Source organism: Oncorhynchus keta, unplaced genomic scaffold (assembly GCF_023373465.1).
Source record: "Oncorhynchus keta strain PuntledgeMale-10-30-2019 unplaced genomic scaffold, Oket_V2 Un_contig_4355_pilon_pilon, whole genome shotgun sequence".
NCBI lineage: Eukaryota > Metazoa > Chordata > Actinopteri > Salmoniformes > Salmonidae > Oncorhynchus > Oncorhynchus keta.
Genome location: NW_026287726.1, coordinates 101,594 through 129,086, shown reverse-complemented (window position 1 = coordinate 129,086; position 27,493 = coordinate 101,594). Strand labels below are relative to the sequence as shown.

The 27,493-nt window shown below is 47.9% G+C and overlaps 1 protein-coding gene and 1 long non-coding RNA gene across 5 annotated transcripts in view; both read right to left on the bottom strand.

The window, feature by feature from the left end:
* clcn7 (chloride channel 7) overlaps positions 1-27,493 on the bottom strand; it is an 83,393-nt gene that overhangs the window by 34,007 nt on the left and 21,893 nt on the right. Inside the window, 11 exon segments of the mRNA XM_052509290.1 lie at positions 1,202-1,273; positions 2,177-2,293; positions 3,539-3,603; positions 5,699-5,792; positions 6,459-6,542; positions 10,465-10,527; positions 10,689-10,762; positions 13,067-13,091; positions 23,134-23,301; positions 25,359-25,427; positions 25,818-25,883. Coding sequence (XP_052365250.1) covers positions 1,202-1,273; positions 2,177-2,293; positions 3,539-3,603; positions 5,699-5,792; positions 6,459-6,542; positions 10,465-10,527; positions 10,689-10,762; positions 13,067-13,091; positions 23,134-23,301; positions 25,359-25,427; positions 25,818-25,883 — 897 coding nt within the window.
* Positions 6,604-8,843, bottom strand: LOC127924584 (uncharacterized). Of its 4 annotated transcripts, XR_008118282.1 has the most exons (7): positions 8,434-8,843; positions 8,266-8,369; positions 7,834-8,129; positions 7,650-7,705; positions 6,876-6,939; positions 6,700-6,747; positions 6,604-6,627 (listed from the first exon to the last, which is right to left on the bottom strand). It is a non-coding gene; the product is annotated as an uncharacterized LOC127924584 (long non-coding RNA). The 4 variants fall into 4 exon arrangements; XR_008118283.1 differs by lacking the exons at positions 6,876-6,939; positions 8,266-8,369 and having other exon boundaries at positions 7,626-7,665; positions 8,474-8,843; XR_008118281.1 differs by lacking the exons at positions 6,876-6,939; positions 8,266-8,369 and having other exon boundaries at positions 7,626-7,665; positions 7,834-8,217; positions 8,498-8,843.

Here is a 27,493-nt window from a genome sequence, read left to right as displayed (position 1 = left end):
GGGTCCATGTGGAACTGGGCCTCCACTAGTGCATAGGGGTGTAGGGTCTAGGGGTCCATGTGGAACTGGGCCTCCACTAGTGCATAGGGGTGTAGGGTCTAGGGGTCCATGTGGAACTGGGCCTCCACTAGTGCATAGGGGTGTAGGGTCTAGGGGTCCATGTGGAACTGGGCCTCCACTAGTGCATAGGGGTGTAGGGTCTAGGGGTCCATGTGGAACTGGGCCTCCACTAGTGCATAGGGGTGTAGGGTCCATGTGGAACTGGGCCTCCACTAGTGCATAGGGGTGTAGGGTCTAGGGGTCCATGTGGAACTGGGCCTCCACTAGTGCATAGGGGTGTAGGGTCTAGGGGTCCATGTGGAACTGGGTCTCCACTAGTGCATAGGGGTGTAGGGTCTAGGGGTCCATGTGGAACTGGGCCTCCACTAGTGCATAGGGGTGTAGGGTCTAGGGGTCCATGTGGAACTGGGCCTCAGGTAGCTATGACAACCACCTATATGAGTAACTCAGGTAGCTAAGACAACCACCTATATGAGTAACTCAGGTAGCTAAGACAACCACCTATATGAGTAACTCAGGTAGCTAAGACAACCACCTATATGAGTAACTCAGGTAGCTAAGACAACCACCTATATGAGTAACTCAGGTAGCTAAGACAACCACCTATATGAGTAACTCAGGTAGCTAAGACAACCACCTATATGAGTAACTCAGGTAGCTAAGACAACCACCTATATGAGTAACTCAGGTAGCTATGACAACCACCTATATGAGTAACTCAGGTAGCTAAGACAACCACCTATATGAGTAACTCAGGTAGCTATGACAACCACATATATGAGTAACTCAGGTAGCTAAGACAGACACCTATATGAGTAAGTAAGGTAGCTATGACAACCACATACATGAGTACCTAAGGTAGCTAAGACAACCACATACATGAGTAACTCAGGTAGCTAAGACAACCACATACATGAGTAACTCAGGTACCTAAGACAACCACATACATGAGTAAGTAAGGTAGCTATGACAACCACCTATATGAGTAAGGTAGCCATGACAACCACCTATATGAGTAACTCAGGTAGCTATGACAACCACCTATATGAGTAACAAGCCTCTGCCTTTTTCATTTGTGTGAAGGTCAGACTAACTCTACTGTAGAGGGAGGACCAACACGGGTCCTGTGAAACAACTAGACGAGCAGTGGGCTCTTACCTGCAGCTCCCATTACAATGAACAAGGGAATCTCATAGAGGTTGTAGGCCACACTCTGTAGACAGAGAGATAGCACAGAGTTTAGGACTAGACACTCTGTAGAGAGAGATAACACAGGGTTTAGGACTAGACACTCTGTAGACAGAGAGATAGCACAGGGTTTAGGACTAGACACTCTGTAGACAGAGAGATAACACAGGGTTTAGGACTAGACACTCTGTAGACAGAGAGATAACACAGGGTTTAGGACTAGACACTGTAGACAGAGATAACACAGGGTTCGGGACTAGACACTCTGTAGACAGAGAGATAACACAGGGTTTAGGACTAGACACTGTAGACAGAGATAACACAGGGTTCGGGACTAGACACTCTGTAGACAGAGAGATAACACAGGGTTTAGGACTAGACACAATAACAGACAGAGAGATAACACAGGGTTTAGGACTAGACACTCTGTAGACAGAGATAACACAGGGTTTAGGACTAGACACTCTGTAGACAGAGAGATGACACAGGGTTTAGGACTAGACACTCTGTAGACAGAGAGATGACACAGGGTTTAGGACTAGACACTCTGTAGACAGATAACACAGGGTTTAGGACTAGACACTCTGTAGACAGAGAGATAACACAGGGTTTAGGACTAGACACTCTGTAGACAGAAAGATAACACAGGGTTTAGGACTAGACACTCTGTAGACAGAAAGATAACACAGGGTTTAGGACTAGACACTCTGTAGACAGAGATAACACAGGGTTCGGGACTAGACACTCTGTAGACAGAGAGATAACACAGGGTTTAGGACTAGACACAATAACAGACAGAGAGATAACACAGGGTTTAGGACTAGACACTCTGTAGACAGAGAGATGACACATGGTTTAGGACTAGACACTATGTAGACAGAGAGATAACACAGGGTTTAGGACTAGACAATAACAGACAGACACTCACGTCACTCTCGAAGCGTCCGAAGTTGATAAGACCAGGGCTGGAGAGATCTCCAGGTTTATTATTGTAGATGGACAGGAAGAAATTCAGGGTGAATGTTGAGATCATGGACGCAAAGAACTGGAGAGGAATATAGGGAGGGAGGAGAGAGAAGGAAGAGAGAGGAGAAAGGAAGAGAGGAGAGAGCGAGAGAGAGAAAGGGAGAAGAGAGAGAGCGAGAGAGTAGAGTAGAGAGAGAGAGAGAGACAGACAGACAGAGACACAGAGAGGACATGTTGAGAGAGAGAGAGAGGGCATTAAGCTTCACCTGATAAAGGAAGGAGACAGAACAAAACATCTGCTAGTCTCTACTCTTCTTTCCACTTGGCAGTGAATGAGGACAAGATGAGATAATCTGGTCTTTTCCAACTTTCGTTCTACCCAACATTATTTATTTTATTTAACCAGGAAGGGCTCATTGAGATTTAACATCTGTTTTTCAAGAGCGTCCTGGCCAAGATAGGCAGCACCGAGGTCATTACAAAAATTACAGACAGACAACATGAAAAACTACATGTAATCTAGTAAAAACATAGAATTCACAATAGTATAACAAAATCAAAAACAGCAAATTAAAAACATTGACAGGTCAGGGAATCAGCCTCAACATCCGTCATCAGTGATTTAAAAACACCAATCGGGACAAGTTCTTACAATTTAAAAGTATTTTGTAAGGCGTTCCAAGACGATGGCGCAGAGTACATAAAAGCCCTTTTACCAAATTCAGTTTCGGACATTTGGAACAGTTAGCAGGATAAAGTCCAGCGAACGAAGAGACGACCCACCACATCTCTGAACAATACAAATGCACAATTAAAAAGGTAGTAAACCCAACATGTCTTTGTAAATAAAAGTATCCCAGTGACTGAGCCTACGAGTGACTAGAGAAGGCCAGCCAACCCTGGTATATAAAGTCCCCTTCTCTCCCCTCCCTCAGAACACCAGACTGAGCCAAGCCTTCCCCTCCTCTCCTCAGACACCAGACTGAGCCAAGCCTTCCCCTCCTCTCCTCTCCCTCAAACACCAGACTGAGCCAAGCCTTCCCCTCCTCTCCTCAGACACCAGACTGAGCCAAGCCTTCCCCTCCTCTCCTCAGACACCAGACTGAGCCAAGCCTTCCCCTCCTCTCCTCAGACACCAGACTGAGCCAAGCCTTCCCCTCCTCTCCTCAGACACCAGACTGAGCCAAGCCTTCCCCTCCTCTCCTCAGACACCAGACTGAGCCAAGCCTCCCCTCCTCCTCTCCTAAGACACCAGACTGAGCCAGGCCTTCCCCTCCTCTCCTCAGACACCAGACTGAGCCAAGCCTTCCTCTCCTCTACTTACTATCCTCCATGTGAGCATCTGGTTCCAGAAAGAAGCCCCCTCCTCCAAACTGAATAAAACGCCACCTGACATAAAGAGGAAGGAAGGGGGAGAGAGAGCGAGAGAGACAGAGAGAGAGACAGAGACACAGAGAGAGAGACACAGAGAGAGAGAGAGAGAGAGAGAGACAGAGAGACACAGAGAGAGAGAGAGAGAGACACAGAGAGAGAAAGAGAGAGAGAGAGAGAGAGAGAGAGAGAGAGAGAGAGTCAGGTGAAAACTTTATTGGGAGGAACATTTAGAAAGTCATGACAGTAGTAGCTTAGCAGTGGTGCAGAGTGGGACATGTTGTGCAGAGTGGGACATGTTGTGCAGAGTGGGTCATGTTGTGCAGAGTGGGACATGTTGTGCAGAGTGGGACATGTTGTGCAGAGTGGGTCATGTTGTGCAGAGTGGGACATGTTGTGCAGAGTGGGACATGTTGTGCAGAGGGGACATGTTGTGCTGAGGGACATGTTGTGCTGAGGGACATGTTGTGCAGAGTGGGTCATGTTGTGCAGAGTGGGTCATGTTGTGCAGAGTGGGACATGTTGTGCAGAGAGGGACATGTTGTGCTGAGGGGACATGTTGTGCTGAGTGGGACATGTTGTGCTGAGTGGGACATGTTGTGCTGAGGGGGACATGTTGTGCTGAGGGGGACATGTTGTGCAGAGTGGGACATGTTGTGCTGAGGGACATGTTGTGCTGAGGGACATGTTGTGCAGAGTGGGACATGTTGTGCAGAGTGGGACATGTTGTGCAGAGTGGGACATGTTGTGCTGAGGGACATGTGCTGAGGGACATGTTGTGCAGAGTGGGACATGTTGTGCTGAGGGACATGTTGTGCTGAGGGACATGTTGTGCTGAGGGACATGTTGTGCAGAGTGGGACATGTTGTGCAGAGTGGGACATGTTGTGCAGAGTGGGACATGTTGTGCTGAGGGACATGTTGTGCTGAGGGACATGTTGTGCTGAGGGACATGTTGTGCTGAGGGACATGTTGTGCAGAGTGGGACATGTTGTGCTGAGGGACATGTTGTGCTGAGGGACATGTTGTGCTGAGGGACATGTTGTGCAGAGTGGGACATGTTGTGCAGAGTGGGACATGTTGTGCAGAGTGGGACATGTTGTGCAGAGTGGGACATGTTGTGCAGAGTGGGACATGTTGTGCAGAGTGGGTCATGTTGTGCAGAGTGGGACATGTTGTGCAGAGTGGGACATGTTGTGCAGAGTGGGACATGTTGTGCAGAGTGGGACATGTTGTGCAGAGTGGGACATGTTGTGCAGAGTGGGACATGTTGTGCAGAGTGGGACATGTTGTGCAGAGTGGGACATGTTGTGCTGAGGGACATGTTGTGCTGAGGGACATGTTGTGCTGAGGGACATGTTGTGCAGAGTGGGTCATGTTGTGCAGAGTGGGACATGTTGTGCAGAGTGGGACATGTTGTGCAGAGTGGGACATGTTGTGCTGAGTGGGACATGTTGTGCTGAGTGGGACATGTTGTGCTGAGTGGGACATGTTGTGCTGAGTGGGACATGTTGTGCAGAGTGGGACATGTTGTGCAGAGTGGGACATGTTGTGCTGAGGGACATGTTGTGCTGAGGGACATGTTGTGCAGAGTGGGACATGTTGTGCTGAGGGACATGTTGTGCAGAGTGGGACATGTTGTGCTGAGGGACATGTGCTGAGGGACATGTTGTGCAGAGTGGGACATGTTGTGCTGAGGGACATGTTGTGCTGAGGGACATGTTGTGCTGAGGGACATGTTGTGCAGAGTGGGACATGTTGTGCAGAGTGGGACATGTTGTGCAGAGGGGACATGTTGTGCTGAGGGACATGTTGTGCAGAGTGGGACATGTTGTGCAGAGTGGGACATGTTGTGCAGAGGGGACATGTTGTGCTGAGGGACATGTTGTGCTGAGGGACATGTTGTGCTGAGGGACATGTTGTGCAGAGTGGGACATGTTGTGCAGAGTGGGACATGTTGTGCAGAGTGGGACATGTTGTGCTGAGGGACATGTTGTGCTGAGGGACATGTTGTGCAGAGTGGGACATGTTGTGCTGAGTGGGACATGTTGTGCTGAGGGACATGTTGTGCTGAGGGACATGTTGTGCTGAGGGACATGTTGTGCAGTGTGTACCGACTGGTGCTCCAAAAGCAGCAGACACTCCTGCAGCCGCTCCAGCTGACACAAAGTCCCTCTTCTCTGTGTCTCTACGGAAATACTCAAAGATCTACACAGTGAGAGAGAACATGTTAAGACACACACAGTGAGAGAGAAGAGAACATGTTAAGACACACACAGTGAGAGAGAACATGTTAAGACACACACAGTGAGAGAGAACATGTTAAGACACACACAGTGAGAGAGAACATGTTAAGATACACACACAGTGAGAGAGAACATGTTAAGACACACACAGTGAGAGAGAACATGTTAAGACACACAGTGAGAGAGAACATGTTAAGACACACACAGTGAGAGAGAACATGTTAAGACACACACAGTGAGAGAGAACATGTTAAGACACACAGTGAGAGAGAACATGTTAAGACACACACAGTGAGAGAGAACATGTTAAGACACACACAGTGAGAGAGAACATGTTAAGACACACACAGTGAGAGAGAACATGTTAAGACACAGTGAGAGAGAACATGTTAAGATACACAGTGAGAGAGAACATGTTAGACAGTAGATACCACACATTAAACACTATGTCCATGTTACAACCATACTGTCCAACCAGACTGTCCAACCAGACTGTCCAACCAGACTGTCCAACCAGACTGTCCAACCAGACTGTCCAACCAGACTGTACAACCAGACTGTCCAACCAGACTGTCCAACCAGACTGTCCAACCAGACTGTCCAACCAGACTGTCCAACACCCTCCTACCTTGAAGTCTTTCTTCAGGGAGGTACTGCGTCCCTGGGAGACTCCTGCTGCCACCACGGCACCAGAGTGGATCATGGGACCTTCCTACAGGATTATGGGTAGGGAGACAGAGGCCGTCAGATACACACAGACACTGGTTGGTCACCTCATTAGTCAGTCTGCATTTCACCTCATTAGTCAGTCTGTATGTCACCTCATTAGTCTGTCTGTATTTCACCTCATTAGTCGGTCTGTATTTCACCTCATTAGTCAGTCTGTATTTCACCTCATTAGTCAGTCTGCATTTCACCTCATTAGTCGGTCTGTATGTCACCTCATTAGTCAGTCTGTATGTCACCTCATTAGTCAGTCTGTATTTCACCTGGCCAGCTGGTCACCTCATTAGTCAGTCTGTATGTCACCTGGCCGGTTGGTCACCTCATTAGTCAGTCTGTATTTCACCTGGCCGGTTGGTCACCTCATTAGTCAGTCTGTATTTCACCTGGCCGTTATGTCACCTCATTAGTCAGTCTGTATTTCACCTCATTAGTCAGTCTGTATTTCACCTCATTAGTCAGTCTGTATTTCACCTCATTAGTCAGTCTGTATTTCACCTCATTAGTCAGTCTGTATTTCACCTCATTAGTCAGTCTGTATTTCACCTCATTAGTCAGTCTGTATTTCACCTCATTAGTCAGTCTGTATTTCACCTCATTAGTCAGTCTGTATTTCACCTCATTAGTCAGTCTGTATGTCACCTGGCCGGTTGGTCACCTCATTAGTCAGTCTGTATGTCACCTCATTAGTCAGTCTGTATTTCACCTGGCCAGTTGGTCACCTCATTAGTCAGTCTGTATGTCACCTGGCCGGTTGGTCACCTCATTAGTCAGTCTATGTGACCTGGCCGGTTGGTCACCTCATTAGTCAGTCTGTATTTCACCTGGCCGTTATGTCACCTCATTAGTCAGTCTGTATTTCACCTCATTAGTCAGTCTGTATTTCACCTCATTAGTCAGTCTGTATTTCACCTCATTAGTCAGTCTGTATTTCACCTCATTAGTCAGTCTGTATTTCACCTCATTAGTCAGTCTGTATTTCACCTCATTAGTCAGTCTGTATTTCACCTCATTAGTCAGTCTGTATGTCACCTGGCCGGTTGGTCACCTCATTAGTCAGTCTGTATGTCACCTCATTAGTCAGTCTGTATTTCACCTGGCCGGTTGGTCACCTCATTAGTCAGTCTGTATGTCACCTGGCCGGTTGGTCACCTCATTAGTCAGTCTATGTGACCTGGCCGGTTGGTCACCTCATTAGTCAGTCTGTATTTCACCTGGCCGTCTTATGTCACCTCATTAGTCAGTCTGTATTTCACCTCATTAGTCAGTCTGTATTTCACCTCATTAGTCAGTCTGTATTTCACCTGGCCGGTTGGTCACCTCATTAGTCAGTCTGTATTTCACCTCATTAGTCAGTCTGTATTTCACCTCATTAGTCAGTCTGTATTTCACCTCATTAGTCAGTCTGTATTTCACCTCATTAGTCAGTCTGTATTTCACCTCATTAGTCAGTCTGTATTTCACCTCATTAGTCAGTCTGTATTTCACCTCATTAGTCAGTCTGTATTTCACCTCATTAGTCAGTCTGTATTTCACCTGGCCGGTTGGTCACCTCATTAGTCAGTCTGTATTTCACCTGGCCGGTTGGTCACCTCATTAGTCAGTCTGTATTTCACCTCATTAGTCAGTCTGTATTTCACCTCATTAGTCAGTCTGTATTTCACCTCATTAGTCAGTCTGTATTTCACCTCATTAGTCAGTCTGTATTTCACCTCATTAGTCAGTCTGTATTTCACCTGGCCGGTTGGTCACCTCATTAGTCAGTCTGTATGTCACCTCATTAGTCAGTCTGTATTTCACCTGGCCGGTTGGTCACCTCATTAGTCAGTCTGTATGTCACCTCATTAGTCAGTCTGTATTTCACCTGGCCAGCTGGTCACCTCATTAGTCAGTCTGTATTTCACCTGGCCGGTTGGTCACCTCATTAGTCAGTCTGTATTTCACCTGGCCGGTTGGTCACCTCATTAGTCAGTCTGTATTTCACCTCATTAGTCAGTCTGTATTTCACCTCATTAGTCAGTCTGTATTTCACCTCATTAGTCAGTCTGTATTTCACCTCATTAGTCAGTCTGTATTTCACCTCATTAGTCAGTCTGTATTTCACCTGGCCGGTTGGTCACCTCATTAGTCAGTCTGTATTTCACCTCATTAGTCAGTCTGTATTTCACCTCATTAGTCAGTCTGTATTTCACCTCATTAGTCAGTCTGTATTTCACCTCATTAGTCAGTCTGTATTTCACCTCATTAGTCAGTCTGTATTTCACCTGGCCGGTTGGTCACCTCATTAGTCAGTCTGTATTTCACCTGGCATTGGTCATCTTATTAGTGGGAAGGTGTTTCACCTCATGGTAGGGTCAGTCTCTATTGTCACCTGATAGATGTGGGGGTTAACACCTCATTAGTCTTGATAGATGTGTATTTCACCTCATTGTCTTGATAGATCACCTGGAGGGTCACTCCTCTAGTTGTCTTGATAGATGTGGAGGGTTAACTCCTCTAGTTGTCTTGATAGATGTGGGGGTTAACTCTCTAGTTGTCTTGATAGATGTGGAGGGTTAACTCCTTTAGTTGTCTTGATAGATATGGAGGGTTAACTCCTCTAGTTGTCTTGATAGATGTGGAGGGTTAACTCCTCTAGTTGTCTTGATAGATGTGGAGGGTTAACTCCTCTAGTTGTCTTGATAGATATGGAGGGTTAACTCCTCTAGTTGCCTTGATAGATGTGGAGGGTTAACTCCTCTAGTTGTCTTGATAGATGTGGGGGGTTAACTCCTCTAGTTGCCTTGATAGATGTGGAGGGTTAACTCCTCTAGTTGCCTTGATAGATGTGGGGGGTTAACTCCTCTAGTTGTCTTGATAGATATGGAGGGTTAACTCCTCTAGTTGTCTTGATAGATGTGGAGGGTTAACTCCTCTAGTTGTCTTGATAGATGTGGAGGGTTAACTCCTCTAGTTGTCTTGATAGATGTGGAGGGTTAACTCCTCTAGTTGTCTTGATAGATGTGGAGGGTTAACTCCTCTAGTTGTCTTGATAGATGTGGAGGGTTAACTCCTCTAGTTGTCTTGATAGATGTGGGGGGTTAACTCCTCTAGTTGTCTTGATAGATGTGGAGGGTTAACTCCTATAGTTGTCTTGATAGATGTGGAGGGTTAACTCCTCTAGTTGTCTTGATAGATGTGGAGGGTTAACTCCTCTAGTTGTCTTGATAGATGTGGAGGGTTAACTCCTCTAGTTGTCTTGATAGATATGGAGGGTTAACTCCTCTAGTTGTCTGATAGATGTGGAGGGTTAACTTCTCTAGTTGTCTTGATAGATGTGGAGGGTTAACTCCTCTAGTTGTCTTGATAGATGTGGAGGGTTAACTCCTCTAGTTGTCTTGATAGATGTGGAGGGTTAACTCCTTTAGTTGTCTTGATAGATGTGGAGGGTTAACTCCTCTAGTTGTCTTGATAGATGTGGAGGGTTAACTCCTCTAGTTGTCTTGATAGATGTGGAGGGTTAACTCCTCTAGTTGCCTTGATAGATGTGGGGGGTTAACTCCTCTAGTTGTCTTTAGAGATGTGGAGGGTTAACTCCTCTAGTTGCCTTGATAGATGTGGGGGGTAAACTCCTCTAGTTGTCTTGATAGATGTGGAGGGTAAACTCCTCTAGTTGTCTTGATAGATGTGGAGGGTTAACTCCTCTAGTTGTCTTGATAGATGTGGGGGGTTAACTCCTCTAGTTGTCTTGATAGATGTGGAGGGTTAACTCCTCTAGTTGTCTTGATAGATGTGGAGGGTTAACTCCTCTAGTTGTCTTGATAGATGTGGAGGGTTAACTCCACACACAGACAAACTCATACGCACATGCAGACACACACACAGATAAACTCATACATACATGCAGACACACACACATCCCCAGTGTTTACCTTTCCGACAGCGAGTCCCCCGGCGACAGAGCAGATCACACCACACACCTTCACCACCAGGGTCTGTAGAACACACACACACACACAGTGACCCCTGACCTATATATAATATCATGTCTGAGATATTATGCCTCATAAGAGACATCATTCTTACTGCCAACAACAACATTTAAAAGATGTGGGTTTAGATGTAACAGTCTCTGAGCAGCCAGTGATCAGTTTACCTTGAGTCTCACCACCCGGGGGATCTTCACTCCGTTCAGATAACACTTAATCTGGGGTATCCCACTTCCTGCTGCTCCTGGCTGAGGAGAGAGAGAGAGATGTTAGATCCACCCCAGGGTCAACAGACTGGTTGAGAGAGAGAGAGATGTTAGACCCACCCCAGGGTCAACAGACTGGCTGAGGAGAGAGAGATGTTAGATCCACCCCAGGGTCAACAGACTGGTCTCAGGGTCAACAGACTGGCTGAGGAGAGAGAGAGAGATGTTAGATCCACCCCAGGGTCAACAGACTGGCCCCAGGGTCAACAGACTGGCTGAGGAGAGAGAGAGAGATGTTAGATCCACCCCAGGGTCAACAGACTGGCTGAGGAGAGAGAGATGTTAGATCCACCCCAGGGTCAACAGACTGTAGTCTAACACAGTGGTTCACCACCCCAGGGCCAACAGACTGTAGTCTAACACAGTGGTTCACCACCCCAGGGCCAACAGACTGTAGTCTAACACAGTGGTTCACCACCCCAGGGCCAACAGACTGTAGTCTAACACAGTGGTTCACCACCCCAGGGCCAACAGACTGTAGTCTAACACAGTGGTTCACCACCCCAGGGCCAACAGACTGTAGTCTAACACAGTGGTTCACCACCCCAGGGCCAACAGACTGTAGTCTAACACAGTGGTTCACCACCCCAGGGCCAACAGACTGTAGTCTAACACAGTGGTTCACCACCCCAGGGCCAACAGACTGTAGTCTAACACAGTGGTTCACCACCCCAGGGCCAACAGACTGTAGTCTAACACAGTGGTTCACCACCCCAGGGCCAACAGACCAACAGACTGTAGTCTAACACAGTGGTTCACCACCCCAGGGCCAACAGACTGTAGTCTAACACAGTGGTTCACCACCCCAGGGCCAACAGACTGTAGTCTAACACAGTGGTTCACCACCCCAGGGCCAACAGACTGTAGTCTAACACAGTGGTTCACCACCCCAGGGCCAACAGACTGTAGTCTAACACAGTGGTTCACCACCCCAGGGCCAACAGACTGTAGTCTAACACAGTGGTTCACCACCCCAGGGCCAACAGACTGTAGTCTAACACAGTGGTTCACCACCCCAGGGCCAACAGACTGTAGTCTAACACAGTGGTTCACCACCCCAGGGCCAACAGACTGTAGTCTAACACAGTGGTTCACCACCCCAGGGCCAACAGACTGTAGTCTAACACAGTGGTTCACCACCCCAGGGCCAACAGACTGTAGTCTAACACAGTGGTTCACCACCCCAGGGCCAACAGACTGTAGTCTAACACAGTGGTTCACCACCCCAGGGCCAACAGACTGTAGTCTAACACAGTGGTTCACCACCCCAGGGCCAACAGACTGTAGTCTAACACAGTGGTTCACCACCCCAGGGCCAACAGACTGTAGTCTAACACAGTGGTTCACCACCCCAGGGCCAACAGACTGTAGTCTAACACAGTGGTTCACCACCCCAGGGCCAACAGACTGTAGTCTAACACAGTGGTTCACCACCCCAGGGCCAACAGACTGTAGTCTAACACAGTGGTTCACCACCCCAGGGCCAACAGACTGTAGTCTAACACAGTGGTTCACCACCCCAGGGCCAACAGACTGTAGTCTAACACAGTGGTTCACCACCCCAGGGCCAACAGACTGTAGTCTAACATGGTGGTTCACCACCCCAGGGCCAACAGACTGTAGTCTAACACAGTGGTTCACCACCCCAGGGCCAACAGACTGTAGTCTAACACGGTGGTTCACCACCCCAGGGCCAACAGACTGTAGTCTAACACAGTGGTTCACCACCCCAGGGCCAACAGACTGTAGTCTAACACAGTGGTTCACCACCCCAGGGCCAACAGACTGTAGTCTAACATGGTGGTTCACCACCCCAGGGCCAACAGACTGTAGTCTAACACAGTGGTTCAGACTGTAGTCTAACACAGTGGTTCACCACCCCAGGGCCAACAGACTGTAGTCTAACACAGTGGTTCACCACCCCAGGGCCAACAGACTGTAGTCTAACACAGTGGTTCACCACCCCAGGGCCAACAGACTGTAGTCTAACACAGTGGTTCACCACCCCAGGGCCAACAGACTGTAGTCTAACACAGTGGTTCACCACCCCAGGGCCAACAGACTGTAGTCTAACACAGTGGTTCACCACCCCAGGGCCAACAGACTGTAGTCTAACACAGTGGTTCACCACCCCAGGGCCACTGTAGTCTAACACAGTGGTTCACCACCCCAGGGCCAACAGACTGTAGTCTAACACAGTGGTTCACCACCCCAGGGCCAACAGACTGTAGTCTAACACAGTGGTTCACCACCCCAGGGCCAACAGACTGTAGTCTAACACAGTGGTTCAAACCACCCCAGGGCCAACAGACTGTAGTCTAACACAGTGGTTCACCACCCCAGGGCCAACAGACTGTAGTCTAACACAGTGGTTCACCACCCCAGGGCCAACAGACTGTAGTCTAACACAGTGGTTCACCACCCCAGGGCCAACAGACTGTAGTCTAACACAGTGGTTCACCACCCCAGGGCCAACAGACTGTAGTCTAACACGGTGGTTCACCACCCCAGGGCCAACAGACTGTAGTCTAACATGGTGGTTCACCACCCCAGGGCCAACAGACTGTAGTCTAACACAGTGGTTCAGACTGTAGTCTAACACAGTGGTTCACCACCCCAGGGCCAACAGACTGTAGTCTAACACAGTGGTTCACCACCCCAGGGCCAACAGACTGTAGTCTAACACAGTGGTTCACCACCCCAGGGCCAACAGACTGTAGTCTAACACAGTGGTTCACCACCCCAGGGCCAACAGACTGTAGTCTAACACAGTGGTTCACCACCCCAGGGCCAACAGACTGTAGTCTAACATGGTGGTTCACCACCCCAGGGCCAACAGACTGTAGTCTAACACAGTGGTTCACCACCCCAGGGCCAACAGACTGTAGTCTAACACAGTGGTTCACCACCCCAGGGCCAACAGACTGTAGTCTAACACAGTGGTTCACCACCCCAGGGCCAACAGACTGTAGTCTAACACAGTGGTTCACCACCCCAGGGCCAACAGACTGTAGTCTAACACAGTGGTTCACCACCCCAGGGCCAACAGACTGTAGTCTAACACAGTGGTTCACCACCCCAGGGCCAACAGACTGTAGTCTAACACAGTGGTTCACCACCCCAGGGCCAACAGACTGTAGTCTAACATGGTGGTTCACCACCCCAGGGCCAACAGACTGTAGTCTAACACAGTGGTTCACCACCCCAGGGCCAACAGACTGTAGTCTAACATGGTGGTTCACCACCCCAGGGCCAACAGACTGTAGTCTAACACAGTGGTTCACCACCCCAGGGCCAACAGACTGTAGTCTAACACAGTGGTTCACCACCCCAGGGCCAACAGACTGTAGTCTAACACAGTGGTTCACCACCCCAGGGCCAACAGACTGTAGTCTAACACAGTGGTTCACCACCCCAGGGCCAACAGACTGTAGTCTAACACAGTGGTTCAGACTGTAGTCTAACACAGTGGTTCACCACCCCAGGGCCAACAGACTGTAGTCTAACACAGTGGTTCACCACCCCAGGGTCAACAGACTGTAGTCTAACACAGTGGTTCACCACCCCAGGGCCAACAGACTGTAGTCTAACACAGTGGTTCACCACCCCAGGGCCAACAGACTGTAGTCTAACATGTTGGTTCACCACCCCAGGGCCAACAGACTGTAGTCTAACACAGTGGTTCACCACCCCAGGGCCAACAGACTGTAGTCTAACACAGTGGTTCAGACTGTAGTCTAACACAGTGGTTCACCACCCCAGGGCCAACAGACTGTAGTCTAACACAGTGGTTCACCACCCCAGGGCCAACAGACTGTAGTCTAACACAGTGGTTCACCACCCCAGGGCCAACAGACTGTAGTCTAACATGTGGTTCACCACCCCAGGGCCAACAGACTGTAGTCTAACACAGTGGTTCACCACCCCAGGGCCAACAGACTGTAGACTGTTCAGACTGTAGTCTAACACAGTGGTTCACCACCCCAGGGCCAACAGACTGTAGTCACACCACCCCAGGGCCAACAGACTGTAGTCTAACACAGTGGTTCACCACCCCAGGGCCAACAGACTGTAGTCTAACACAGTGGTTCACCACCCCAGGGCCAACAGACTGTAGTCAACACAGTGGTTCACCACCCCAGGGCCAACAGACTGTAGTCTAACACAGTGGTTCACCACACCCAGGTGTCACAGTGGTTCCCACCCCAGGGCCAACAGACTGTAGTCTAACACAGTGGTTCACCACCCCAGGGCCAACAGACTGTAGTCTAACATGGTGGTTCACCACCCCAGGGCCAACAGACTGTAGTCTAACACAGTGGTTCACCACCCCAGGGCCAACAGACTGTAGTCTAACACAGTGGTTCACCACCCCAGGGCCAACAGACTGTAGTCTAACACAGTGGTTCACATAGCTTGTTAAGACTAGATTAACACAAGGTTCACAGAGGGCCCCACCTGTAGTCAACACAGTGGTTCACCACCCCAGGGCCAACAGACACAACACAGTTTCACCACCCCAGGGCCAACAGACTGTACAACACAGTGGTTCACCACACAGGGCCACCAGACTGTAGTCAGGTACACACACACACACACTTCCTCTTCGACGCGCACACACACACATTCCCCGTCTCCACCCTTACCAACAGAAGTACCCACACACAGCGCCCACCAGTGAGTTCAGTACCCCACCCCAGGGCCACCTCAGTAAACTAACACATGTCTGGGAGGGGGCAGAGGGTCAAGGACAGGTAACAAACAACCAATCACACGCCACCACGCTGCAAGGTCCAGCCCTCCCCGACAACCACAGAGCAGGACACTGGACCTCTATGGCTTCATGATCTTTTGTCTGAAGGGCTACATATTTAAATTAGTGGGGATGATTGGCAGCATTCTGATCAATAAGGTTTTGATTTAATATATATTAGGATCCCCATTAGACCAGGCCAATGGGGACAGCTAGTGTTACTGGGTTTGATATATTAGGATCCCCATTAGACCAGGCCAATGGGGACAGCTAGTGTTACTGGGTTTGATATATGGTTCCCACCCCAATGGGGACAACAGACTGGGTTTGACATGTCAGGTTCATTACCCAGGCCAACAGACAGTAGTGTTACTGGGTTTGATATCAGGTCCCCAGACCAGGCCAACAGACTGTGTTACTGGGTTTGATATATTAGGATCCCCATTAGACCAGGCCAATGGGGACAGCTAGTGTTACTGGGTTTGATATATTAGGATCCCCATTAGACCAGGCCAATGGGGACAGCTAGTGTTACTGGGTTTGATATATTAGGATCATTAGACCAGGCCAACCAGCTAGTGTTACTGTATATTAGGATCCCCATTAGACCAGGCCAATGGGGACAGCTACACATGATATATTAGTACCCACCAGACCAGGCCAACAGAGTGTCACTGTCAGTAACACAGTGGTTCACCACCAGGCCAGGGGACAGTGTTACTGTCAGTACCCCACCAGGCCAATGGGGACAACAGACTGGGTACCCATTACATCCATTAGGTCATGTCAGTACCCACACACACAACCAGTAGGTCACATGACAGTATCCACACACAACCAGTAGGTCACATGTCAGTACCCACACAACCAGTAGGTCACATGTCAGTACCCACACAAACAGTAAGTCGCATGTCAGTACCCACACAAACAGTAAGTCGCATGTCAGTACCTACACACAACCGGTAGGTCACATGTCAGTACCCACACAACCAGTAGGTCACATGTCAGTACCCACACAACCAGTAGGTCACATGTCAGTACCCACACAAACAGTAAGTCGCATGTCAGTACCTACACACAACCGGTAGGTCACATGTCAGTACCCACACAACAAGTAGGTCACATGTCAGTACCCACACAACCAGTAGGTCACATGTCAGTACCCACACAACCAGTAGGTCACATGTCAGTACCCACACAAACAGTAACAGACATGTCAGTACCTACACAACCAGTAGGTCACATGTCAGTACCCACACAACCAGTAGGTCACATGTCAGTACCCACACAACCAGTGTCAGTCAGTACCCACACAACCAGTAGGTCACATGTCAGTACCCACACAACCAGTAGGTCACATGTCAGTACCCACACAACCAGTAGGTCACATGTCAGTACCCACACAACCAGTAGGTCACATGTCAGTACCCACACAACCAGTAGGTCACATGTCAGTACCCACACAACCAGTAGGTCACATGTCAGTACCCACACAACCAGAAGGTCACATGTCAGTACCTGTAGGTCACATGTCAGTACCCACACAACCAGTAGGTCACATGTCAGTACCCACACAACCAGTAGGTCACATGTCAGTACCCACACAACCAGTAGGTCACATGTCAGTACCCACACAACCAGTAGGTCACATGTCAGTACCCACACAACCAGAAGGTCACATGTCAGTACCCACACAACCAGTAGGTCACATGTCAGTACCCACACAACCAGTAGGTCACATGTCAGTACCCACACAACCAGTAGGTCACATGTCAGTACCCACACAACCAGTAGGTCACATGTCAGTACCCACACAACCAGAAGGTCACATGTCAGTACCCACACAACCAGTAGGTCACATGTCAGTACCCACACAACCAGTAGGTCACATGTCAGTACCCACACAACCAGAAGGTCACATGTCAGTACCTACACAACCAGAAGGTCACATGTCACACCAGTAGGTCACATGTCAGTACCCACACAACAAGTAGGTCACATGTCAGTACCCACACAACCAGTAGGTCACATGTCAGTACCCACACAACCAGTAGGTCACATGTCAGTACCCACACAACCAGTAGGTCACATGTCAGTACCCACACAACCAGTAGGTCACATGTCAGTACCCACACAACAAGTAGGTCACATGTCAGTACCCACACAACAAGTAGGTCACATGTCAGTACCCACACAACCAGTAGGTCACATGTCAGTACCCACACAACCAGTAGGTCACATGTCAGTACCCACACAACCAGTAGGTCACATGTCAGTACCCACACAACCAGTAGGTCACATGTCAGTACCCACACAACCAGAAGGTCACATGTCAGTACCCACACAACCAGTAGGTCACATGTCAGTACCCACACAACAAGTAGGTCACATGTCAGTACCCACACAACAAGTAGGTCACATGTCAGTACCCACACAACCAGTAGGTCACATGTCAGTACCCACACAACCAGAAGGTCACATGTCAGTACCCACACAACCAGAAGGTCACATGTCAGTACCCACACAACCAGAAGGTCACATGTCAGTACCCACACAACCAGTAGGTCACATGTCAGTACCCACACAACCAGTAGGTCACATGTCAGTACCCACACAACCAGTAGGTCACATGTCAGTACCCACACAACCAGTAGGTCACATGTCAGTACCCACACAACCAGAAGGTCACATGTCAGTACCCACACAACCAGTAGGTCACATGTCAGTACCCACACAACCAGTAGGTCACATGTCAGTACCCACACAACCAGTAGGTCACATGTCAGTACCCACACAACCAGTAGGTCACATGTCAGTACCCACACAACCAGTAGGTCACATGTCAGTACCCACACAACACACCAGTCAGGTCACATGTCATGTACCCACACAACCAGAGGTCACATGTCAGTACCCACACAACCAGTAGGTCACATGTCAGTACCCACACAACCAGTAGGTCACATGTCAGTACCCACACAACCAGTAGGTCACATGTCAGTACCCACACAACCAGTAGGTCACATGTCAGTACCCACACAACCAGTAGGTCACATGTCAGTACCCACACAACACACATGTCAGTACCCACACACACAACCAGTAGGTCACATGTCAGTACCCACACACAACCAGTAGGTCACATGTCAGTACCCACACAACCAGTAGGTCACATGTCAGTACCCACACAACCAGAAGGTCACATGTCAGTACCCACACACAACCAGTAGGTCACATGTCAGTACCCACACACACAACCAGTAGGTCACATGTCAGTACCCACACAACCAGTAGGTCACATGTCAGTACCCACACAACCAGTAGGTCACATGTCAGTACCCACACAACCAGTAGGTCACATGTCAGTACCCACACAACCAGTAGGTCACATGTCAGTACCCACACAACCAGTAGGTCACATGTCAGTACCCACACAACCAGTAGGTAAATAGTAGGTCACATGTCAGTACCCACACAACCAGTAGGTCACATGTCAGTACCCACACAACCAGAAGGTCACATGTCAGTACCCACACAACCAGTAGGTCACATGTCAGTACCCACACAACCAGAAGGTCACATGTCAGTACCCACACAACCAGTAGGTCACATGTCAGTACCCACACAACAAGTAGGTCACATGTCAGTACCCACACAACCAGTAGGTCACATGTCAGTACCCACACAACCAGTAGGTCACATGTCAGTACCCACACAACCAGTAGGTCACATGTCAGTACCCACACAACCAGTAGGTCACATGTCAGTACCCACACAACCAGTAGGTCACATGTCAGTACCCACACAACCAGTAGGTCACATGTCAGTACCCACACAACCAGAAGGTCACATGTCAGTACCCACACAACCAGTAGGTCACATGTCAGTACCCACACAACACACATGTCAGTACCAGTAGGTCACATGTCAGTACCCACACAACCAGTAGGTCACATGTCAGTACCTACACAACCAGTAGGTCACATGTCAGTACCCACACAACCAGTAGGTCACATGTCAGTACCTACACACAACAGAGTAGGTCACATGTCAGTACCTACACAACCAGTAGGTCACATGTCAGTACCCACACAACCAGTAGGTCACATGTCAGTACCAACCAGAAGGTCACATGTCACAACCAGTAGGTCACATGTCAGTACCCACACAACCAGTAGGTCACATGTCAGTACCCACACAACCAGTAGGTCACATGTCAGTACCCACACATAGGTCACATGTCAGTACCCACACAACCAGAAGGTCACAGTCAGGTCACATGTCAGTACCCACACAACCAGTAGGTCACATGTCAGTACCCACACAACCAGTAGGTCACATGTCAGTACCCACACAACCAGTAGGTCACATGTCAGTACCCACACAACCAGTAGGTCACATGTCAGTACCCACACACAAGTAGGTCACATGTCAGTACCCACACACAACAAGTAGGTCACATGTCAGTACCCACACACACAGAGTAGGTCACATGTCAGTACCCACAACAACCAGTAGGTCACATGTCAGTACCCACACACAACCAGTAGGTCACATGTCAGTACCCACACACAACCAGTAGGTCACATGTCAGTACCCACACAACCAGTAGGTCACATGTCAGTACCCACACAAACAGTAAGTCGCATGTCAGTACCCACACAAACAGTAAGTCGCATGTCAGTACCTACACACAACCAGTAGGTCACATGTCAGTACCCACACAACCAGTAGGTCACATGTCAGTACCCACACAACCAGTAGGTCACATGTCAGTACCCACACAACCAGTAGGTCACATGTCAGTACCCACACAACCAGTAGGTCACATGTCAGTACCCACACACAACCAGTAGGTCACATGTCAGTACCCACACAACCAGTAGGTCACATGTCAGTACCCACACAACCAGTAGGTCACATGTCAGTACCCACACAACCAGTAGGTCACATGTCAGTACCCACACAACCAGTAGGTCACAAGGGGGAGATGCGTTGTGCCGTGAGCTGTTGCTTCATTTGTTTTTAGAGACCAGGTTTGCTGAATATTTGATATATATAAGATGGGAGTTCCACGCATGGCCCTGTACAATATTATATGTTTCCTTGAATTTGTTCTGGACCTGCGGACTGTGAAAAGACCCCTGGTGGCATGTCTGTTGGGGTAAGTGTGTGTGTCAGTGCTGTGTGTAACTTGACTATGCAAAAAAATTTGGAATTTCCAACACAATGTTTCTTATAAAAACAGGAAGTGACACAGTCAGTCTTTCCTCAACTCTTAGCCAAGACAGACTGGGTATGCATAGTATTAATATCAGCTCTCTGATTACAATGAAGAGCAAGATGTGCCACTCTGTTCTGGGCCAGCTGCAGCATAACCAGGTCTTTCTTTGACCACATGACTGGACAATAATCAAGATAATATAAAACTAGAGACTACAGGACTTGACCATATGACTGGACAATAATCAAGATAATATAAAACTAGAGACTACAGGACTTGACCATATGACTGGACAATAATCAAGATAATATAAAACTAGAGACTACAGGACTTGACCATATGACTGGACAATAATCAAGATAATATAAAACTAGAGACTATAGGACTTGCTTCGTGGAGTGTGGAGTCAAAAAAAAGCTGAGAATCTCTTTATTAGGGACAGACCTCTCACCATCTTTACAATGATTGAAAGTATAGGTTTTGACCATGACAGTTTACATTCTAAGGTAACACCAAGTCATTTAGTCTCCTCAACTTGTTCAACAGCCACGACAACTAGCAACTACAGCAACTACAGCTCATGAAGTCACTGAAAACCTTAACGTATATGGTTGAATCATCAGCATACGTGGACAAATGCTTTGTTTAATGCCAGTGGCAGGTCATTGGTAAAAAAAATATAAAAGAGCAGAGGACCTAGAGAGCTGCCCTGCGGTACACCACACTTTACATGTTTGACATTAGAGAAGCTTCCATTAAAGAAAAACCCCTTTGAGTTCTATTAGATAGATAGCTCTGAATCCATGATAAGGCAGAGGTACACTTTTACTTTCCTAAACACATTTAGAGACAAAATGTCAATGGCTGAACAAAGACAACTCTAAACTGGGCCTGGTCTCTCTAGGAGTTGCCTCCCACAATGTACCAATGTTCCAGCACACACACCTGTACTTAGACCAATGCCAGTTTGGCAGAGAGAAAAGGGTGAAGTTGCCTGCCAGAAAATCCATCCAGAGCCCTGCTGTAAACAAACCCGTTATCTAGCTAGATGGAGCTCACGGAGGATATTTTCGATTAGTGTATTTTGCAGTGAGTCGTTTACATAGTTTATATGATGTTAGCGTGACAAGCTTACAACCACCAGCTATCTGCCTCCACATTGTGTGTTGGCTGGCTGGCAGTGGCTAAAATTAGCTTAGCTATCTCCACATTGTGTGTTCGCTTCTGTCATATTTCCGAGGGGATTATTTTTTTCAACTCTCTGTCTACCCAAACTCTTGATTTGTTGGGAGAGTTGTCCGCCTGAAGACTACCCTCCCGGAATTGGCCAAAGAAATACAACATGTACTGTGATTTCGACGGGACAACAGTGGAACACAGACCACCGCTGTAGGACGGGACAACAGTGGTACACAGACAAACACTGTAGGACAGGACAACAGTGGTACACAGACAAACACTGTAGCACATGCACAATCACAACACCATCTTTTTCTACACAGACAATATTTAACATGACAGTTCAGAGTATAGAACACCTTCTGAACTGTGGGTCAGTGTGCGGAAGGATATGACAGTTCTGTGATGTGGAAGGATATGACAGTTCTGTGATGTGGGTCAGTGTGTGGAAGGATATGACAGTTCTGTGATGTGGAAGGATAAGACAGTTCTGTGATGTGGAAGGATATGACAGTTCTGTGATGTGGGTCAGTGTGTGGAAGGATATGACAGTTCTGTGATGTGGAAGGATATGACAGTTCTGTGATGTGGAAGGATAAGACAGTTCTGTGATGTGGAAGGATATGACAGTTCTGTGATGTGGAAGGATATGACAGTTCTGTGATGTGGAAGGATAAGACAGTTCTGTGATGTGGAAGGATATGACAGTTCTGTGATGTGGAAGGATATGACAGTTCTGTGATGTGGAAGGATATGACAGTTCTGTGATGTGGAAGGATAAGACAGTTCTGTGATGTGGAAGGATATGACAGTTCTGTGATGTGGAAGGATATGACAGTTCTGTGATGTGGGTAAGACAGTTCTGTGAAGGATATGACAGTTCTGTGATGTGGAAGGATATGACAGTTCTGTGATGTGGAAGGATAAGACAGTTCTGTGATGTGGAAGGATATGACAGTTCTGTGATGTGGAAGGATATGACAGTTCTGTGATGTGGAAGGATATGACAGTTCTGTGATGTGGAAGGATATGACAGTTCTGTGATGTGGAAGGATAAGACAGTTCTGTGATGTGGAAGGATATGACAGTTCTGTGATGTGGAAGGATATGACAGTTCTGTGATGTGGAAGGATATGACAGTTCTGTGATGTGGAAGGATATGACAGTTCTGTGATGTGGAAGGATATGACCGTTCTGTGATGTGGGTCAGTGAGCGGAAGGATACTCTGTTTGACAACGTAGTACTTGACCCCAGCCAGGTTCTCCACGGCGATATCTATGCAACAGGCTATGAGTCCAGTCAGGAAGCCAATCAGACCACAGATCACCCAACGACTGATCTCCAAACACTTGAACCCCTGAGGACGAGAGGGGAGAGATGGGGGGGTCTGTCTGTCTGAGGACGAGAGGGGAGAGATGGGGGGGGGGCATCAATGTCTGTCTGTCTGTCTGAGGACTGAGGGAGAGAGATGGGGGCATCAATGTCTGTCTGTCTGATGGGGGGTCTGTCTGTCTGTCTGATCTGTCTGTCTGTCTGTCTGAGGACGAGAGGGGAGAGATGGGGGGGGGCATTAATGTCTGTCTGTCTGTCTGAGGACTGGAGAGATGGGGGCTGTCTGTCTGTCTGTCTGAGGACGAGAGGGGAGAGATGGGGGGGGCATCAATGTCTGTCTGTCTGTCTGAGGACTGTCTGTCTCTGTCTGTCTGAGGACTCTGTCTGCCTGTCTGTCTGAGGACGAGAGGGGAGAGATGGGGGGGCATTAATGTCTGTCTGTCTGTCTCTGTCTGTCTGAGGACGAGAGGGGAGAGATGGGTCTGTCTGTCTGTCTGTCTGTCTGTCTGTCTGGTCTGAGAGGGGAGAGATGGGGGGGCATCAATGTCTGTCTGTCTGTCTGAGGACGGAGGGGAGAGATGGGGGCATCAATGTCTGTCTGTCTGTCTGAGGACGAGAGGGGAGAGATGTCAATGTCTGTCTGTCTGTCTGGGGGCTCAATGTCTGTCTGTCTGTCTGAGGACGGAGGGGAGAGATGGGGGGGGGCATCAATGTCTGTCTGTCTGTCTGAGGACTGAGGGGAGAGATGTCTCTGTCTGTCTGAGGATATCTGTCTGTCTGTCTGTCTGAGGACGAGAGGGGAGATGGGGGGGGCATCAATGTCTGTCTGTCTGTCTGTCCGAGAGATGGGGGGGCATTAATGGGGCATCAATGTCTGTCTGTCTGTCTGAGGACGAGAGGGGAGATGAGAGATGGGGGGGATGGGGGCATTAATGTCTGTCTGTCTGTCTGTCATCAATGTCTGTCTGTCTGTCCAGAGGGGACGAGAGGGGAGATGGGGGGGCATCAATGTCTGTCTGTCTGTCTGAGGACGAGAGGGGAGAGATGATGGCATCAATGTCTGTCTGTCTGTCTGAGGACGAGAGGGAAGATGGGGGGGGGCATCGTCCTGTCTGTCTGAGGACCAATGTCCTGTCTGTCAGACCAGGTCTGTCTGTCCTGTCTGTGGATAGTGTCTGTCTGTCTGTCTGTCTGTCTGTCTGAGGACAGAGGGGAGAGATGGGGGGGGGCATTAATGTCTACTGTCTCTCCATCTATGTCTGTCTCTGTCCTCCAGAAACAGCATCAATTCTGTCTGTCTGTCTGTCTCATAATGTCTCCAGGACGAGAGGGGAGAGATGGGGGCATCATTCTGTCTGTCTGTCTGAAAGAGGGGAGAGATGGGGGGGCATCAATGTCTGTCTGTCTGTCTGAGGACGAGAGGGGAGAGATGGGGGGGCATCAATGTCTGTCCTGTCTCTCCGTCTCTCCGTCTCTCCGTCTGTCTGTCTGTCTGTCTCTCTGTCTGTCTGAGACTGAGGGGAGAGAGATGGGGGGGCATCAATGTCTGTCTGTCTGTCTGCATCAATGTCTGTCCTCTGGGGAGAGAAAATGGGGGGGCATCTGCTGTCTGTCTGAGGACGAGAGGACAGTCTGCCTGTCTGTCCTCTAGGACTCTGCCTGTCTGTCTGTGGAAGTCATCAATGGATCTGTCTGAGGACAAAGAGATGGGGGCACATTTGGATCATGTAAATTGTCTGTAACTCATTAATGTCTGTCTGTCTGTCTGTCTGAGGACGAGAGGGGAAGATGGGGGGGCATCATGGTCTCAGTGTCATCAATGTCAGTCTGTCAGACTCTGAACACCACAGGATCATTCTCACTCTGTCATAGTCAATCTGAAACAATCTATCATGGACGAGAGGGGAGATGGGGGCATCAATGTCTAGTCTGACTGTTGTCTGACCCTGGGAGGACTGGACTCTGTCTGTCTGTCTCATACACCAACTAAACAACTGCCATTTAATGTAAATATGTCTGTCTGTCTGCTCCTTGTTTCATTGTCTGAAAAAATTCTGTTGCCTGACAGACCTGTGTGGACACTTACAAGAAGCTCATCCGTCTCTCCTCCTCCAGAAACAGCTGATTCTCACTGTTGTCATAGTCCAGACTCTGAAACACACACACACACTTTTACACCATCTATACTGCTCATAGAGACGTGGTGACCCTGGGAGGACTTTGGACTCTTGATAAAAGTACACCAACTAAACAAAAAAACACATTTAATGTAAATATAGCGCTCGTTGTTTTTGGAAATCATTTGTTATGACAGACCCGGGGACAACAATTAATATGATAAACATTGTGTTAAGTCTCATGTATAAAACGTTGATTAGCTACGTTGATCACCCTTCAGACCAGGTCCAAGACCTCTGGAGACCCAAGGATTTACCTCATATTTGATAAACATTGTGTTAAGTCTCATGTATAAAACGTTGATTAGCTACATTGATCACCCTTCAGACCAGGTCCAAGACCTCTGGAGACCAAAGGATTTACCTCATATTTGAGTGACAGCAGCTTCTCGTTGTGAGGGATCTCCTTGGGACAGCCCCTCACTGAGTCCTGAAGGAGGGAAGGATGCATTGGTTAAGTATTAAAAAAACAAGGCCAAGGGGGCCGTCTTCATCCCCTCTCCTTGTCTAGTCCCCTTCACATATCATCTGGAACACAGGATAGGTGAGAGCAGAGCCATACAGGAAGGACGCTAAGTTGGTCGTACTCCCTTATACATGTAGACAAGCAGAGGAAGAAAATATTAGAGACTATTGAGACACAGCCCAAGTGCACATGCATAACAACACCATTATGGATCACTGTAGAACAACACCATTATGGATCACTGTAGAACAACACCATTATGGATCACTGTAGAACAACACCATTATGGATCATTACAGAATAACACCATTATGGATCATTGTATAATAACACCATTATGGATCATTGCAGAACAACACCATTATGGATCATTGCAGAACAACACCATTATGGATCATTATAACACCATTATGGATCATTGCAGAACAACACCATTATGGATCATTGCAGAACAACACCATTATGGATCATTACAGAACAACACCATTATGGATCATTGCAGAACAACACCATTATGAATCATTGCAGAACAACACCATTATGGATCATTGCAGAACAACACCATTATGGATCATTGCAGAACAACACCATTATGGATCATTGTATAACAACACCATGTAGAATAACACCATTATGGATCATTGCAGAACAACACCATTGTGGATCATTACAGAACAACACCATTATGGATCATTGTAGAACAACACCATTATGGATCATTGCAGAACAACACCATTATGGATCATTGCAGAACAACACCATTATGGATCATTATTTATGGATCATTGTAGAACAACACCATTATGGATCATTGCAGAACAACACCATTATGGATCATTGCAGAACAACACCATTATGGATCATTGCAGAACAACACCATTATGGATCATTGCAGAACAACACCATTATGGATCATTACAGAACACCACCATTATGGATCATTGCAGAACAACACCATTATGGATCATTACAGAACAACACCATTATGGATCATTGTAGAACAACACCATTATGGATCATTGTAGAACAACACCATTATGGATCATTGCAGAACAACACCATTATGGATCATTGCAGAACAACACCATTATGGATCATTGCAGAACAACACCATTATGGATCATTGCAGAACAACACCATTATGGATCATTGCAGAACAACACCATTATGGATCATTACAGAACAACACCATTATGGATCATTACAGAACAACACCATTATGGATCATTGTAGAACAACACCATTATGGATCATTGCAGAACAACACCATTATGGATCATTGCAGAACAACACCATTATGGATCATTACAGAACAACACCATTATGGATCATTGCAGAACAACACCATTATGGATCATTACAGAACAACACCATTATGGATCATTGCAGAACAACACCATTATGGATCATTGCAGAACAACACCATTATGGATCATTACAGAACAACACCATTATGGATCATTACAGAACAACACCATTATGGATCATTACAGAACAACACCATTATGGATCATTACAGAACAACACCATTATGGATCATTGCAGAACAACACCATTATGGATCATTACAGAAC